Here is a 13,080-nt window from a genome sequence, read left to right on the forward strand (position 1 = left end):
AATCAGCCAATACCTGGTCAGAAAATCAGTGAACAAGATTTTGAGCATTCAGTGCAATATTTCCTTTACAATTTTTCAGTCTAACTGTCACAATTTGGTCATCATTCAGAAATAAACCACACCTGGCCTCATCCACAGTGAAGGCATTACTTACAATGGGAAGGGGATGGGGTTGAAGCTGTTGCCTGGCAGGAAGTTGGCGAGGATTGCTTTCATGGTAGATTTCTCCTTCACCTGGCTGTCAGTGGAGCCCAGCAAGTGTCCGTCAAATACATCTGACAACAAGCAAACACAGAATATATACAGCAGACATTCGGGACAAGTAAGCTACAAGACAGAGTTAAGTGTGAGAGTGTGTGTGTGTATATGTGTGTGTGTGTGTACCTTCTGGGAGGTCCTGCTCAGGGAAGGAGGGACCAGGGGTGATTGGTTCAGCTCCAGGATCTGCTGGTGATGGCAGCATGGAGGAGGAGGCTGAGGGCAGTGTGTTGAGGTGGCGGTCCTCTGTCAAAGAAAAACATTCACAGTCAGGATTAAAATCTTATTATATTAACAAACAAGAGAGGATAAAGTCTGGGGAAAGCCAGCTCACCTTTCTCACCATTCTGTACTATAGGTGAAGGGTTACGGGGGGAGGAATCCAGGGCACTCTGTAAAGTAAATGAATAAATAAACAGATAAAAATAGGCAGGTTTAATGCACCAAATTATACCTGAATGATCTCCGTGAGGAAACAGGTGTTTTACATGCTGAATATGATCTACGAATTTCTCCATAAATCACCCATTTGAGAGCCTGGAGACTTGAAAACGGACAATTAACTGATTAATTGATCAATCTTTGCAGTTTAACATGGTGATCATAAAATCCACAAACATGGATCCACATGCAATAGATTTCTAACATACCCTGACCTTCTTTTGGAACCTAGGGTGACCCCAAAGGGAGGGTAAAAAATGTCCCTGGAACTTGATTTTGACCCTGGTAGCTACACATGAAACACACAAGAGTTCCTCCAAAGGTTTGGAGTCCTTGTGGAAAGTTCCCACGGTGGAAATGCGACTAAAGCCTGAATCAATCCAGGACATTGCAGCTAAATGATTGTCCGATGTCCCATTCAGTTTTAGTCTAACTTTGAATTTAACAATTTCAAATTTCAGCAGTAATTATCTATACTTAAATCCTGATGATCCCCCGTCATATCAGTACTTTCTAGGTCTGTCTTGCACATCCACATATGTAAACAGATTAGAAACTTGGTTAGTATAAATTAGGAGTATAAATGGCAAATCCAGCTGAAGAATGACTCATTTCTAAAACACTCAGTAAAGAATACAAAATTACAGACACTTGGTTTGTTGATTACATGGGCGTTGAAGAAATCAGGTTACTGTCAAAATGCAGAAAAATGACACAGGTAAAGTGCAGGTAAAGACAATGACTGATATTACTGACCTTGCTGTCATCAGTGGCGGTCTGTCTGTGCCTGCCTGGGCTGGGAGGGACAGACAGACGCTTCCTGCCTTTCTCCTGCTGGAACAAGTCCTGCAGCCTGGAGGGGGGAAGAGCGTCACAGTAAGTGTACAGCAAAGAGTAAGAGCCTGGTTCTCCCTTCACATATGTATAAAAAATAGAAACAGATGAGATCAGTGATTCAACAATCTATAGACTGTAACAAAGGACCAGTTTCACTTTTATTTCCCCTTTGTCCCCCCGTAGTCTGTAGTGATTCTGACCTTCCATTCCAGTACTGTAACATCTCACACAGGCTCTGTTTCTTCATCACCAGTGACTCCAGGACGGACTGCAGCTGCTGAGGAGAATCCAGACCGCAGGCCAGCAGTCGCACCTGAAGTTTTTCTATCCAGCTCCGCAGCTCTGCCTCTTCCATCTAAACACACAGCAACCTGACTGTAAGCCTAAAACTATCATACAAGAAATCAGAATGACGTGAAAGGGAAAACCTACGTCTTTCTGAGCGAACAGGTCCTCCATCTTTTCCTCTCTCGTCTTACTGAAGGTGTCGGTCTTCAGGGAGGTGAGTCGGTCGTCTATGGCCAAGTACACCTGAATCACTCTGAGGACAGAGCAGAGGATACAGTGGATTAGTGGACTAAGACAGAACAGTGAATGAAGGTGCAGTTATACTACTATCAATACAGCACTTTATCTAACTCTAACCCTAAGGGACAACAAACAACAGAAAACCCTCTAAACAATTTTTAGACTGGAGAACATCTAAACTTACTGACTTCTCCTGCAGTGTTTCCCTGCTGTGTTTTCATTACTAAATTTACTTGTCATATTTCACTCTTTCTTCTTCCTGAATCTCAATTACTGATCTCTATAATCTATTTATTTCTAGCCTGCATGCCCAAAGGTTATGCTGCTTAGATAATCCATCTGGTCATCCACCATTCAAGTATAAAGCAAGCCCAGTTCAGGTTAAGTCAAGATTATCTATACAGCCCAAAATCACAAATTCAATCAATTTGGTCTATTCATCTAATTCTTATCCAGTGTCATTTTCTCAAATGTAATCAGATGTGATTTTCCGTTTTTTTTTTTCTGTTTTATATCGTCATAACCAGGATGGTTTTCAGCATTAGACTGTTGGTCTGACAAAATAAGACATTTCAAGACTGAGATGGAAATTTTCTACAAACATTTAATACAAAAATGATTAACTGAGGAAGACCTGGACAGCCTCTGGTATTATTTAATAACTTAGTAATTTCTTCCTCTGGGCTGTTGGACGTATCAACATGGTCATCAAATTAAAGATATGATTACACCTATGTTTCGCACAAATGCCTAGGGATAATATTAAAATAAATGGCTGTAGCTTGCTTAGGGAAAGGCCAGATGTAGACAGAAGTTCATATGGAAGTCTAAAACATCCAAGTACATCTTTTTAAAACAAAAACATCACATTTCTAATGGTGTTACTTAAGCATTCTGGTAATTTCATTCAATCTCAGCAGTAAAATTGGGATTTAAACTTCAAGTTCTTCTGAATTGAGTGATGTTTTGCACTTGAGGATGAAGGGTAGGAAAAACAAAATAAATACAGAAGAGTGAAAAATCCTAAAACCCTGCTCACATCACTCAGATCAAATTTTCCAGACATACAGAAGTCATTTTAAAAGGCTAAATAATCCTTATTTTTGTGCCTTAACCTGGCCCAAAATATATTTTGAAGATAATCTAAAGGGCAGATATCCATGAAATATCCCTGAAGATTTTCAAATATGAAGTTTTTTTTTCTACTGATCAAAGTACATGAGTACAAAGTACTCTGGTTTAATTCCTTCTGGTGGGCATGTGTAAATGATGGCAGACTGATGAGCAGTGGTATTCCTTTACTTTTGAGAGAAGTCCTTCAGGTCCTGCTGCAGGTTGGCTTTTGAAGGCCCCAAGTTCCTGATGAAGATCTTGGGACGAGGAAGACAAATCTCCAACAGCCTTACAGAAGTGTAGCTGAGAATGAGAGAGATGCAAAACTCTATTTCAACACTTATCTCGCACAGAATAAATCCAATGTACAGTGGACAAATGGATGAATAAATCCTCTGTACACAAGTTGAAAAAACAGGTTAGGACACAAACCAGCACAGCTGTATCCAGATGAAGATTTTCTCATTATTGATGCTCAAAATGGACACTTGTCCATTTATTGCTTTTTCTTTCACTCTAAATATGTCATTTGTGTAATTCAGTGGTGAATGAACAGTCGACACAGAAACAGCTGACCAACCTGAAGGAAGCCACCATCTGGTTGTATGAGAAGTACTGGTGGTAGTCTTTGTGGATGGAGTGTCCACAAGGCTCTGCATTAGCTCTCCTAGTGTACTGGTGTCCATAGAAACGAAGCTCCAGGTACTTGGCAAAAGACATGGACCATGAGTCGTTGGACAGAGGCACCACTGGTGTCACCTTAAAGAAGAAAAGATAATCTTTCATTGATCCCCAGAGGGGAAATTCAATATGAAATTCAAAAAAGAGGCCGATACTGAGTATAACAAAGGGAAGTCTAGTTTTATAATAAGACTGAATTACCACTCCGTTTCACTTCATTCATACAAAGTGGAATTGTAATAACAAATGTCATATGGTTAGAATTAACATTATTAATTTTCTGATATGTTGTAATGAGTATTAGTGGGCCCTGTGGTTAGGTTCAGTCAGTATGAAGTGAATGTTAACTTGTCATCCCGCAACATCATTCATCATTCTTTGGAGTCAGAGCAAGCTCAAGCAGAATAAGTGATTATGAGCATCAGTACTGTTATTAGACTGCAACTCCACTTCATGTGTATGTATAATGACAGGCAGAGACAGGATGAAAGAGAGGATCTTATACAGCAATAATGTGGAAGACAGCTAACTGTAGGATTGCAACGTCACACACTTTCAATGACTTGCTGAACTGAATGAAGTGCGCAGAGGGTGATACACGGCAGACATTAACTTCCTTTACTGACTTATCAGAGAAAATATCTGCTCTCCTTATGTGCATATCAAGACTACAAAAAGACAAACGCTCATACAGATTGCATATTATAAGATTACTGCCCCCAAAATTTCACAATGTTATGCTGCACATATAGTCTGTCTTTTGAATTTACGTTGAGTCACATATCTACAATTACAAAATATTGTGGTTGGTCCATTTGCTTTCATGGAGAAAACAAAAATACGTTGGGTGTGAAAGCTCCCTTAGATAATCACGTATCAGGAACAAATGGTCGTGTAATGTGTGTATTCTATATATCACGCTAATTATTACTAACCTGTTTGCAGATGCGGCACCAGGAGTAGTTGAGGATTGTGTGCTGATAACCAGGCACGGGGGAGTCCAGCTCCTTTAATACAATCTGCACACAGCCGCTGCCATGCACAAACCGACGTATGTGGTGCACCATGGGAGTCTCACAGTACATGCTGGGGCACTGGTAAGATGGCCTGGACACACACATAATGATGAATAATTCCTTAGAGAGGGTTTGTAGCTTCATAAAGGTAGATTTTGGATGAACTATTATTTTGTCTTACCTGAAACAATATCGCTCCAAGAAAACACCCAGACAGAGGTCATTCTTGCCATAGAACTCCATTGTGACAATCCTGTTGACGGCAAAGGAAATTACTAAAAATTCATTAAAAACAAGATTTTCTTCAATGAATCCACGCCATATGATATTTTACCATGGGCTGACGCAGGGGTTGGGTGCATTGTTTGACTGAGCGGATGAACTGCTGAAGAGCACACACAGCCTCTGATGGTTGACAGGGTTTAGACAGTCCAGCTGAGGATAACAACAAACAGAATGGGTCAAAATTAAAAGACCCACACTTTTCCTCACAAATAACAGGTGGGAACACAGGGGAAATATTTTCTTCCAACTGGAATGTGAATTCTACCACCGTTACAGGTCAAATGATACAAATTCCTGCTTGTTGTTTCACATTATGACACTGTTCTACAGGTGGTGATAACATCAGAAGCACAGGATAGTAACAGTAAGGGCAGGAGAAGACCATCTTCAGGTAAAAGCAACATTCACAATATAGGCTTCACAATGTTAAAAAAAAATAATAATCTTTTCAAACACTTCAAGAGGAAGGAAATGCAAATGCAGATGTTTGAAATATTTGTTTGTTCAAAATGTATACAGGACACTTTTAATGGATAAATGTGTCCACACTGCTCACCTTTGGGGCCCAGCTCATTTCGTTTGGTTTGCTCGGCTTCTCCTCTTCACTGTCAGACTTCACTGGTGGCTTGACTGCAGCGTCCCCCGCCCTGCTCTGGCCACTGACAGGAGCTGCAGGGCTGGCAGTGTTGAAAGGGTCGGTGGCTTCCCTCTGCCGAATACGACCTCCCTTTGCTCTGTAGTCTGCCAGCATCTTTGCTAGGTCCTGGCTGCCGCTCAGCTGCTCCACAATGCGGGTGCTGGTAAGGCTGTGGGAGGGCAGGACATCAATGGGCTTTGGCTGTGGGACGCCATTGGTCTGTCCACTCGCCAGTGAGGAGGGGGCAGAGTCTTTGAGGAGCTGCCGCTTTCTGCGCCCATCCAATTCCTTAAAATCCTTGTTGAGGAGAGGAGAAAGGTAGACCTATGGGATAAGAAAAACATAGGTGAGCCTGGTCCTGTAAACTATAAGACAGTCTAGAGCTTCAGCAATAAGTCAATTTATTAATTAGCAGATAACTGCCAACCATTTTTTAACATACTACAATGAACTTTGTAGTTATGAAACAGTCTCCTACATAAGTACATGAGACCAGCAGAAACTGCTTTTTTAGGGCAGAGAGGTTCCTGACACAGATTGGCATGGTTCTGTCATGGCACAGCACAAAGTTGACTCTGTTTTGCTTTTGTTAACAGTGGATGCTAGAATCAACAAAAAATTAAAATTTCTTTTAACAATTTTAAACTCAAAATAAAAAAGTTGTTGTTTTCAGCCTTTAAAAAACAAAAGTATTCTACTTTCCTCTGTTAAATATTCTTGTTATATGAATATATTTTGGACTACAAAACAACGCAATTTCAGACACCATCTTGGTCCTGTGTAAAACTGGGAAGGAACATTATGACCATTTTCATTAATTTTATAGAGTAAAAAATGAATTGGTTAAAAGAAAATAATCTGCAGATTAATAATTATTGAAGTGTACTGTAAGTTGCAGCTCTCAGTAAATGTAAATTAAGGAGATGTACGAAAAAAAACAAAAAACAAAAAACATAAAAAACCATAAACAAAAACAACAACAAAGCTTGGTACCTGTTCTGGGAAGTAATCCCTGCTGGGGCAGTGCATGCCAGCAGGCGTGAGAAGGAATGGTTTCTTAAAGGTAATGAAGGGGGAAATGCACAGGATGATGTCCTTCAGTTCCTGCTTGAACACAGCTGAGATGGACTTCAGATGGTCGTCAGATGAAGTCACCTGCTCAGCCACAAACATGCCTGTATCATCCTGTAGAGGGTCACAGAATAACCTGGGAGTAGGTGTCTCTGAACCTTCCCCATCCTCTATATCAAGTGACTCATCCTTCACTAGGCTTCCCTCTTTCCCAGCCTCCCCATCTGATGATCTAATGAGAGTGTCTGAATCCATCTCCTGGTCTTCTTCCAGTAGGAACGGAGGGGGGACGGACAGAGGGGGTGCGGGAGGATTGCGAAATGGTGAGGTCATTGTCTCTGTGTTACCAGCCTCCTCCTCGACAGAGGAAGATGATTTGGGGGTCTGTTTGTCTTGGAGAGTGTGTACTTCTCCATTTTCGGAAGAAAACTCAGAGGGAATCCCTTCTTCCTCGGGTTGTCCTCCCAGCGCAGAGTCTTCAACCTCTACGTTTTTCTCCTGGCCCTCTCCATTTGTGTCTTTCCCTCTCTTCTCTCTGTCTGCCTCCTCCTCTACACAAGTGCCCTCCAGCAAGCAAGGGAAGGAGGTGCTCTGGGGCAAGCTGGGTGGCATGGCAAACTCGTCCATGAGGAAAGAGATCTCCAACTGGGAGTGGTAGGCCACACACATCATCAGCATGATAATCTCCTTCACCCTGGCCAGCTCGTACTCCGAAGCACCACGCAGTTTAATGGAGCATCCGAGATGAGGAGGACAGCCCTCAAAGAACATCAGTGTCTTCACTTCATCTGGAAGGACAGAAAACAAATCAGGTTTTTTTTCGCTGTAGGATACGGTGATGTAAACGCAGCATTCATTGAGAGTAGTAGAGGAGAGAAGAGGTGTGCTTCTTACTGTTGGCCAAGGTGAAGGGCTGCATGTAGAACTTGTGGCAAGTTCCCAGACGAGGTTTGGTGAGGAGCTGGTCCATGGACATTACCAGGTCTCCCTGCGTCATACGACTCACCCTGTCCAAGACTTGCTAAAGTGACAAAGAAGAACATTTTAGAGCCTGTCTCATATATCAGTTGAGTGCTATCATTAGCAGATTTGGCCTATCAAGGATGTATCGGTTTGGACATATATGTCAAAATGTGCTGATATAAAAACTTTTTTTTTAGAGTTAACAATGCAGGAAAAGATTCTTGAGGTACTTTAAAATGACTCAATTCCAACTGATCTTTATTGTTTCAGTACACCGATGCCATTTAAGACAATCTTTACTGGTTAACAGTAAAATGTAAAAAGTGTTGTTGTCATGTGATTTAGTCTATATCGACACTGAATTTCAATTTTTTCATCTCTAATATCTGTATCAGCACTGGTCCAAAAATTGAGTATTGGTCAGGCCTTTTTTTGAACTTCTACTGTTTTGATCCTGTGTCATGCCTCAATCTTCTACATAACTCATTTTTTATATGCAGTTAGTAATGTGCTAAATCTTGCTTTGTTTGGTGCCTCTGCCTCATGTTGGATTCAATCTGTATGTTATGTGTGGGTTGTTTAATGGCGAAATACAACCAAACCATGTTGAGGTAATGATACAGAAAGCATGATTCAAAGTTCTCTAGATGTCATCAGTAAAGTTTTATGCCAAAACTGGCTAATCCCGAGGCTAATGCATGAGTTAAATAACACTCATACTGTACTGACCGGTTTGACGTTGATGACCAGTGTGATGCCGTGCTCTAGCAGCATATCCTGAGCAATACGAGACACCGTCTTCTCCACCAACACCAGGTTTGGACGGACGTCTACAATGCGCTGCACATAGTTCTTCAAAAACTCTCGTTCCTGAGGGAAGGAGAAATCTTTTTTTAGTCAAAGAAAATGAGAGCAAGCACAACTGCAAAGCAAGATGCCAAATGTGTTTCCTCTACAATCTATTGGTATTTGTAGTCAGTGTGACTTACTGACCTGTAGCACAATGGGGTCAATGCAGGTAAACTTGGTCTCCTCTCTGTACAGATATTCTATGGAGCACTTCAGCAGCAGAATTTTGGGGTTTTTGATGTATGGGTTCATCTGATTTAAGGTCAGAAAGAAAATCAGGTTTTCAGCTGAATATCACACACAAGCTGTGCTTAAGCCATTTTTATACATTATCCCTGATTTTGTTTGTTCAACAAAGTCTGGACATTATTGCTGATTTTAAAAAGACAGAGAATGTGAAAATAATTCTAAGCACAGTAAAGAACAGCAGGATCCACATCCTTATTTTTCAAGCTGATATGGATTTGAAATACACTTTCATACAATAAAACGATCAAGTGAAGTCCAGCTTAATTAAGTATTCCCTTTTGAAACACCATGAATGAACAGGACACAGAAGAAAACATAAAATGCTAGATGTTTGCAGGTGGAAGAACTTAGCCCTACCTTCTTGTGGGCAATGCTCTTGGTGCAGACAAAACCATTTACCACTGTTGAGTCAAACTTTCTTCCTCCAGGAATCTGAAACACAAACATTCAGTTATACTTCTGAAACCACCTGAAGCTGACAGTCTAATCAGATAATCTTATATTCCGGTGCACAGTTACATGAATGTGTATAATTTCTAAAGATTTTGACTTATTTGATGAGATGGTGTCTGACCTTCTTGATGTGGACCAGTTGGCGGATGTCCATGTCATCATCACAGTTGCGGACATCGGGCCGAACTGTCTGGACCACCTGTCGAACCACAGGGACAATGATATCCCGCCAGGACAGCGACAGAGACTCACTGTAGAGCAGCTGCTGCAGCAGCGCCATCATGTGGCTGTGGTTGGCTGAGCTGAACAGGAAGGAAGAGCGAGAGAAATTTCACAAAAAGATTTCTCAAGTTTTGTTTGTTGCTCTACAGAGAGCTTGCCTTATTCTTGCATCAAAGTGTTTCACTTTTTGCTTCATCTTCTCCACGTTAACATCAATAAATGTGCAATCCTAAATGAAAATAATTGCTGAAATGAGTAGGGAACATATCAGACCATCAACAGAAAATGCATCAACAACTTTTGACAATTAGTTAATTGTTTTAATCATATATCAAGTAAAGAAAACATAGTTTTTGTGTTTAAAGCTTCTCAAATGAGAAGACCATCAGCTGTAATGGACTGCTTCTATTCTATATAAATACAGTGGACACAAACAGCACTCACAGCAGCCTCTCCATGGCCTTCTTCTCCCCGTTCTCCTCCCTGAGCTGGTCCAGAGAGCTGTGATGCCAACCCAGAGGAGTAAACAGCATCTCTTTAGCCTTCTCCTCCACACGACGGTTGAACAGAGACTCTACAGGAACAGTGTCAAGTGAGGAAGGGCAAGCAGATTTGCTTAGCTACAGGTTAGGGATTTTAGTTTTTTATCTGATTAAATCCTAAAGGATGTTCAGAGTTCCTACCCTTGATGAAGGCGTCACTTATGACAATGTTCTGTCCACCATCCTCAGAAACAAGAAATTCAGCTAAAAGAGGAGAGAGAGGGAGAAAGACAGAGAGAACAGCATGTCTATTTTTTTTTTTTTTTACTGCAAACTGCAATGCCTTCAGTAAAATATATAGTATTGTATGTCAAAGTTGAACAAGGAAAATTGTCTGTGAACTTAAATTAATGTTTATAACAAAATGTTTGGATAAGAGTTGTATTGTTCACCTTTGTTTGTCTCTTCTAAATAAACCTGACAAACCTGGTTTGTATCCAACTAACATGATCTTGACACTGTTTTGACTGTTGCCTCGTTGGAACTATTTCTTAAATATTTTGTCTGCTTCAACCGTCTCAACAATCAATGTTAATATTACTGATTAAACCAATGGTTGAAGCTACAGAAATAAAACCCAGTTGTAGTTAAGTGTAGTTTTCCTTTAAAACAATTCCAATCGCATGGTAACCAACACACAGAATCACTTGACCAGCTGATGGAAAAAAATTGCTCAGAGCTCGACGGACATATCTATCGGCCGTTGTGTGTGGTAATATTTACATTTCTGCTCAGCAGTAGGAGGTACATGTGGATACTTGGACTGTTTCTTGATGTGGAAATTCACATTGTTTTGCTCCATGTTGAGGTTGATCGAGGCAGCTGAGTCACTGTCTACTACCGACTGAAAACTGCTGACGGATGTCCTCTTGCTGTGCCCGGCAGAGTCTGGACAGAGAGACAGGTCAGGGCGCTGCAGCTGGGATTTGTATTCATAGATACAAAACCAAAGCCACATGACGGCAGCTTGTGCAAAGAGCAATGATCCAAACCAACAAGGTATGGCGGCAGGGGTAACGAAAACATTTTATTAAAACATTAGACATGCGATACGTACTGGGAACGGTGTACTCTGCCTCATCTGCCAGCTGTTCTGTGTCGCTGTCATCAAACTTGATGTCCTTGAACCAGGATGGCTCTGAATGTCCCTCCAGGGAGTTGACACTATCGCTGTCCGGAGACGGTGTTTCTGAGAACTCTGTACTCTACAGACCAGATAGAGAGACGTCATCATCAGCACATTTCACTTAACCCGAAATAATCTGTTGAAGCTGCTCGATATGTCCTCTAGTCTTATCAGAGGAACCTGCTAACTCAATCAATATCAGCTTGTGGTGTGCAAACAATGTAAAGCAATTTGAAGTGCATCCTTAATGACTTGCTTTCTTTTCCAGCACATGCATTGTTCACTCATCAGAAAGGGGCTGTTACCTGGAGGGGGCGGTAGAGAGCATACTCATCTCTGAACACCTGGTCATGGTGAGTGACACAGTCTAGCCAGCGACCGTCCACTAATGCCTGACCAATGGCGATAGCCTGGGCCCTGCAATACAGGAACATCAAGATCAAGAAAGAAAAAATGCATCTGTTCAGCACTGAGCTAACACATCAGATTGAGGACAAGGAGCCAAACACAAGATCTTCTTCATCATAGCAACACATGTACAAATGCATAAAGAACATCATGCTGTTCTTTAAGTATTCCTTCGAAGACATCAACATATTATAGAAAAGAGCATTTGCTCAGTCTGGTGCTACCTGGTGGAGATGGTCCCATTCCTCAACAGCCAGTTGACAAGCTCTTTTCCCACGATGCAGTTGGGGTAGGTCCTCAGCCAATATCTGTGGTCCTGGAACTCCATCCCTGTGCTGTTGTGGCAGATTTTCTTCCACAAGTCCTTCAGCTGGGAGGAGTCCTGTAGGATATATGGTATGTCAGTATGTAATGATCAGTAAATCTTTATGTTTGTCCTTTTTAGGATTGTATTACACCAGAGGGAGTATCAAAGGATCAGTGTGGTGAAAACAAAAAAATACTCAAAGGGAATTCAATCTACAATCATTGATGTCCACTCTTAGAGGCAGTGTGAACACTGACAGACAGTATTATCACCTTTTAAAGTAGTTAAAAGGAAATAATTCTTGCAGTCCCTGTGGACAAAAGTGGTGTAAGCACCAACACCTCCTGTCATGAAGCGAAAAAAGGACTCAGCACATTTTTAATACTATTGTTCGTATTTAAACACATCAACTTGCAGGATGCAAAGCACTGAGGTATTGTACCTGTAAGATGCAGTAAGAGTCGGAGGATTAAAGTAAACTTTGCTTCAGTAATGTCATCATTCATACACTTAGGTTATGTTTACTCCTACAGCCAAAAAAACAGGAAGCTTGATTATAGTAATTATTTTGAGCTCAGCCTAAAGTTGTCAACATTCTCTTGTTATGTTATGCTTTCATAATAATAAGGCAACTCCTCAATCAGTCCTCAGCACTCAAACATAAAAGAAATTCTAATTTTGAGAATCTGACCCAGTGGCTGGTATTAAGAAAAACTATATAGAAGTAGCCAGTTGTATAAACATTATAAACTCTAACTGCAGAATGGAGAAAATTACCTTTAGGCTTCAGAAGGACGAAAGAGATGAATACTGGGAAAAATGGGATTGCCACAAAACCAAAGACTCTTAATATCTATTCTCATATGTCAGAATATATCTGTATGCATTATGTACTGTATTTGTGTCTATTATTTGTTCATATTTGCTTTACTTTTGATTGATGATTACACTGTGATGCACTCGCCCTCATTTGTTCTATGTTCTTACTTACCAAAAATAAAGAAATAAATAAAAACAAAAACAAAAGAAGAAATAGCTAATTGTCTCCCTGATGGTCATGTTTGCTTACATGGGTCATGCGGCAGCACCAAGAT

At 40.9% G+C, this 13,080-nt stretch overlaps 1 protein-coding gene across 3 annotated transcripts in view; it reads right to left on the reverse strand.

Annotated features, from left to right (window-relative positions):
- The window catches only part of pikfyve (phosphoinositide kinase, FYVE finger containing), a 31,887-nt gene that overhangs the window by 6,075 nt on the left and 12,732 nt on the right, over positions 1 to 13,080 (reverse strand). For all 3 annotated transcript variants that reach the window (XM_037109911.1, XM_037109914.1, XM_037109913.1), the window contains 24 exons: positions 11,904 to 12,061; positions 11,577 to 11,688; positions 11,203 to 11,350; positions 10,869 to 11,033; positions 10,287 to 10,349; positions 10,048 to 10,177; positions 9,503 to 9,683; positions 9,286 to 9,360; positions 8,824 to 8,931; positions 8,560 to 8,700; positions 7,762 to 7,888; positions 6,790 to 7,655; positions 5,716 to 6,120; positions 5,209 to 5,309; positions 5,056 to 5,127; positions 4,794 to 4,965; positions 3,758 to 3,936; positions 3,367 to 3,480; positions 1,969 to 2,077; positions 1,737 to 1,891; positions 1,456 to 1,552; positions 593 to 650; positions 385 to 504; positions 155 to 275 (listed from right to left, as the gene is read on the reverse strand). In XM_037109911.1, the coding sequence (XP_036965806.1) occupies positions 155 to 275; positions 385 to 504; positions 593 to 650; positions 1,456 to 1,552; positions 1,737 to 1,891; positions 1,969 to 2,077; positions 3,367 to 3,480; positions 3,758 to 3,936; positions 4,794 to 4,965; positions 5,056 to 5,127; positions 5,209 to 5,309; positions 5,716 to 6,120; positions 6,790 to 7,655; positions 7,762 to 7,888; positions 8,560 to 8,700; positions 8,824 to 8,931; positions 9,286 to 9,360; positions 9,503 to 9,683; positions 10,048 to 10,177; positions 10,287 to 10,349; positions 10,869 to 11,033; positions 11,203 to 11,350; positions 11,577 to 11,688; positions 11,904 to 12,061 (3,977 nt within the window). The remainder of the gene's footprint in view (positions 1 to 154; positions 276 to 384; positions 505 to 592; positions 651 to 1,455; positions 1,553 to 1,736; positions 1,892 to 1,968; positions 2,078 to 3,366; positions 3,481 to 3,757; positions 3,937 to 4,793; positions 4,966 to 5,055; positions 5,128 to 5,208; positions 5,310 to 5,715; positions 6,121 to 6,789; positions 7,656 to 7,761; positions 7,889 to 8,559; positions 8,701 to 8,823; positions 8,932 to 9,285; positions 9,361 to 9,502; positions 9,684 to 10,047; positions 10,178 to 10,286; positions 10,350 to 10,868; positions 11,034 to 11,202; positions 11,351 to 11,576; positions 11,689 to 11,903; positions 12,062 to 13,080) is intronic.

This window comes from Acanthopagrus latus, chromosome 9 (genome assembly GCF_904848185.1).
Source record: "Acanthopagrus latus isolate v.2019 chromosome 9, fAcaLat1.1, whole genome shotgun sequence".
Classification (NCBI taxonomy): Eukaryota; Metazoa; Chordata; class Actinopteri; order Spariformes; family Sparidae; genus Acanthopagrus; species Acanthopagrus latus.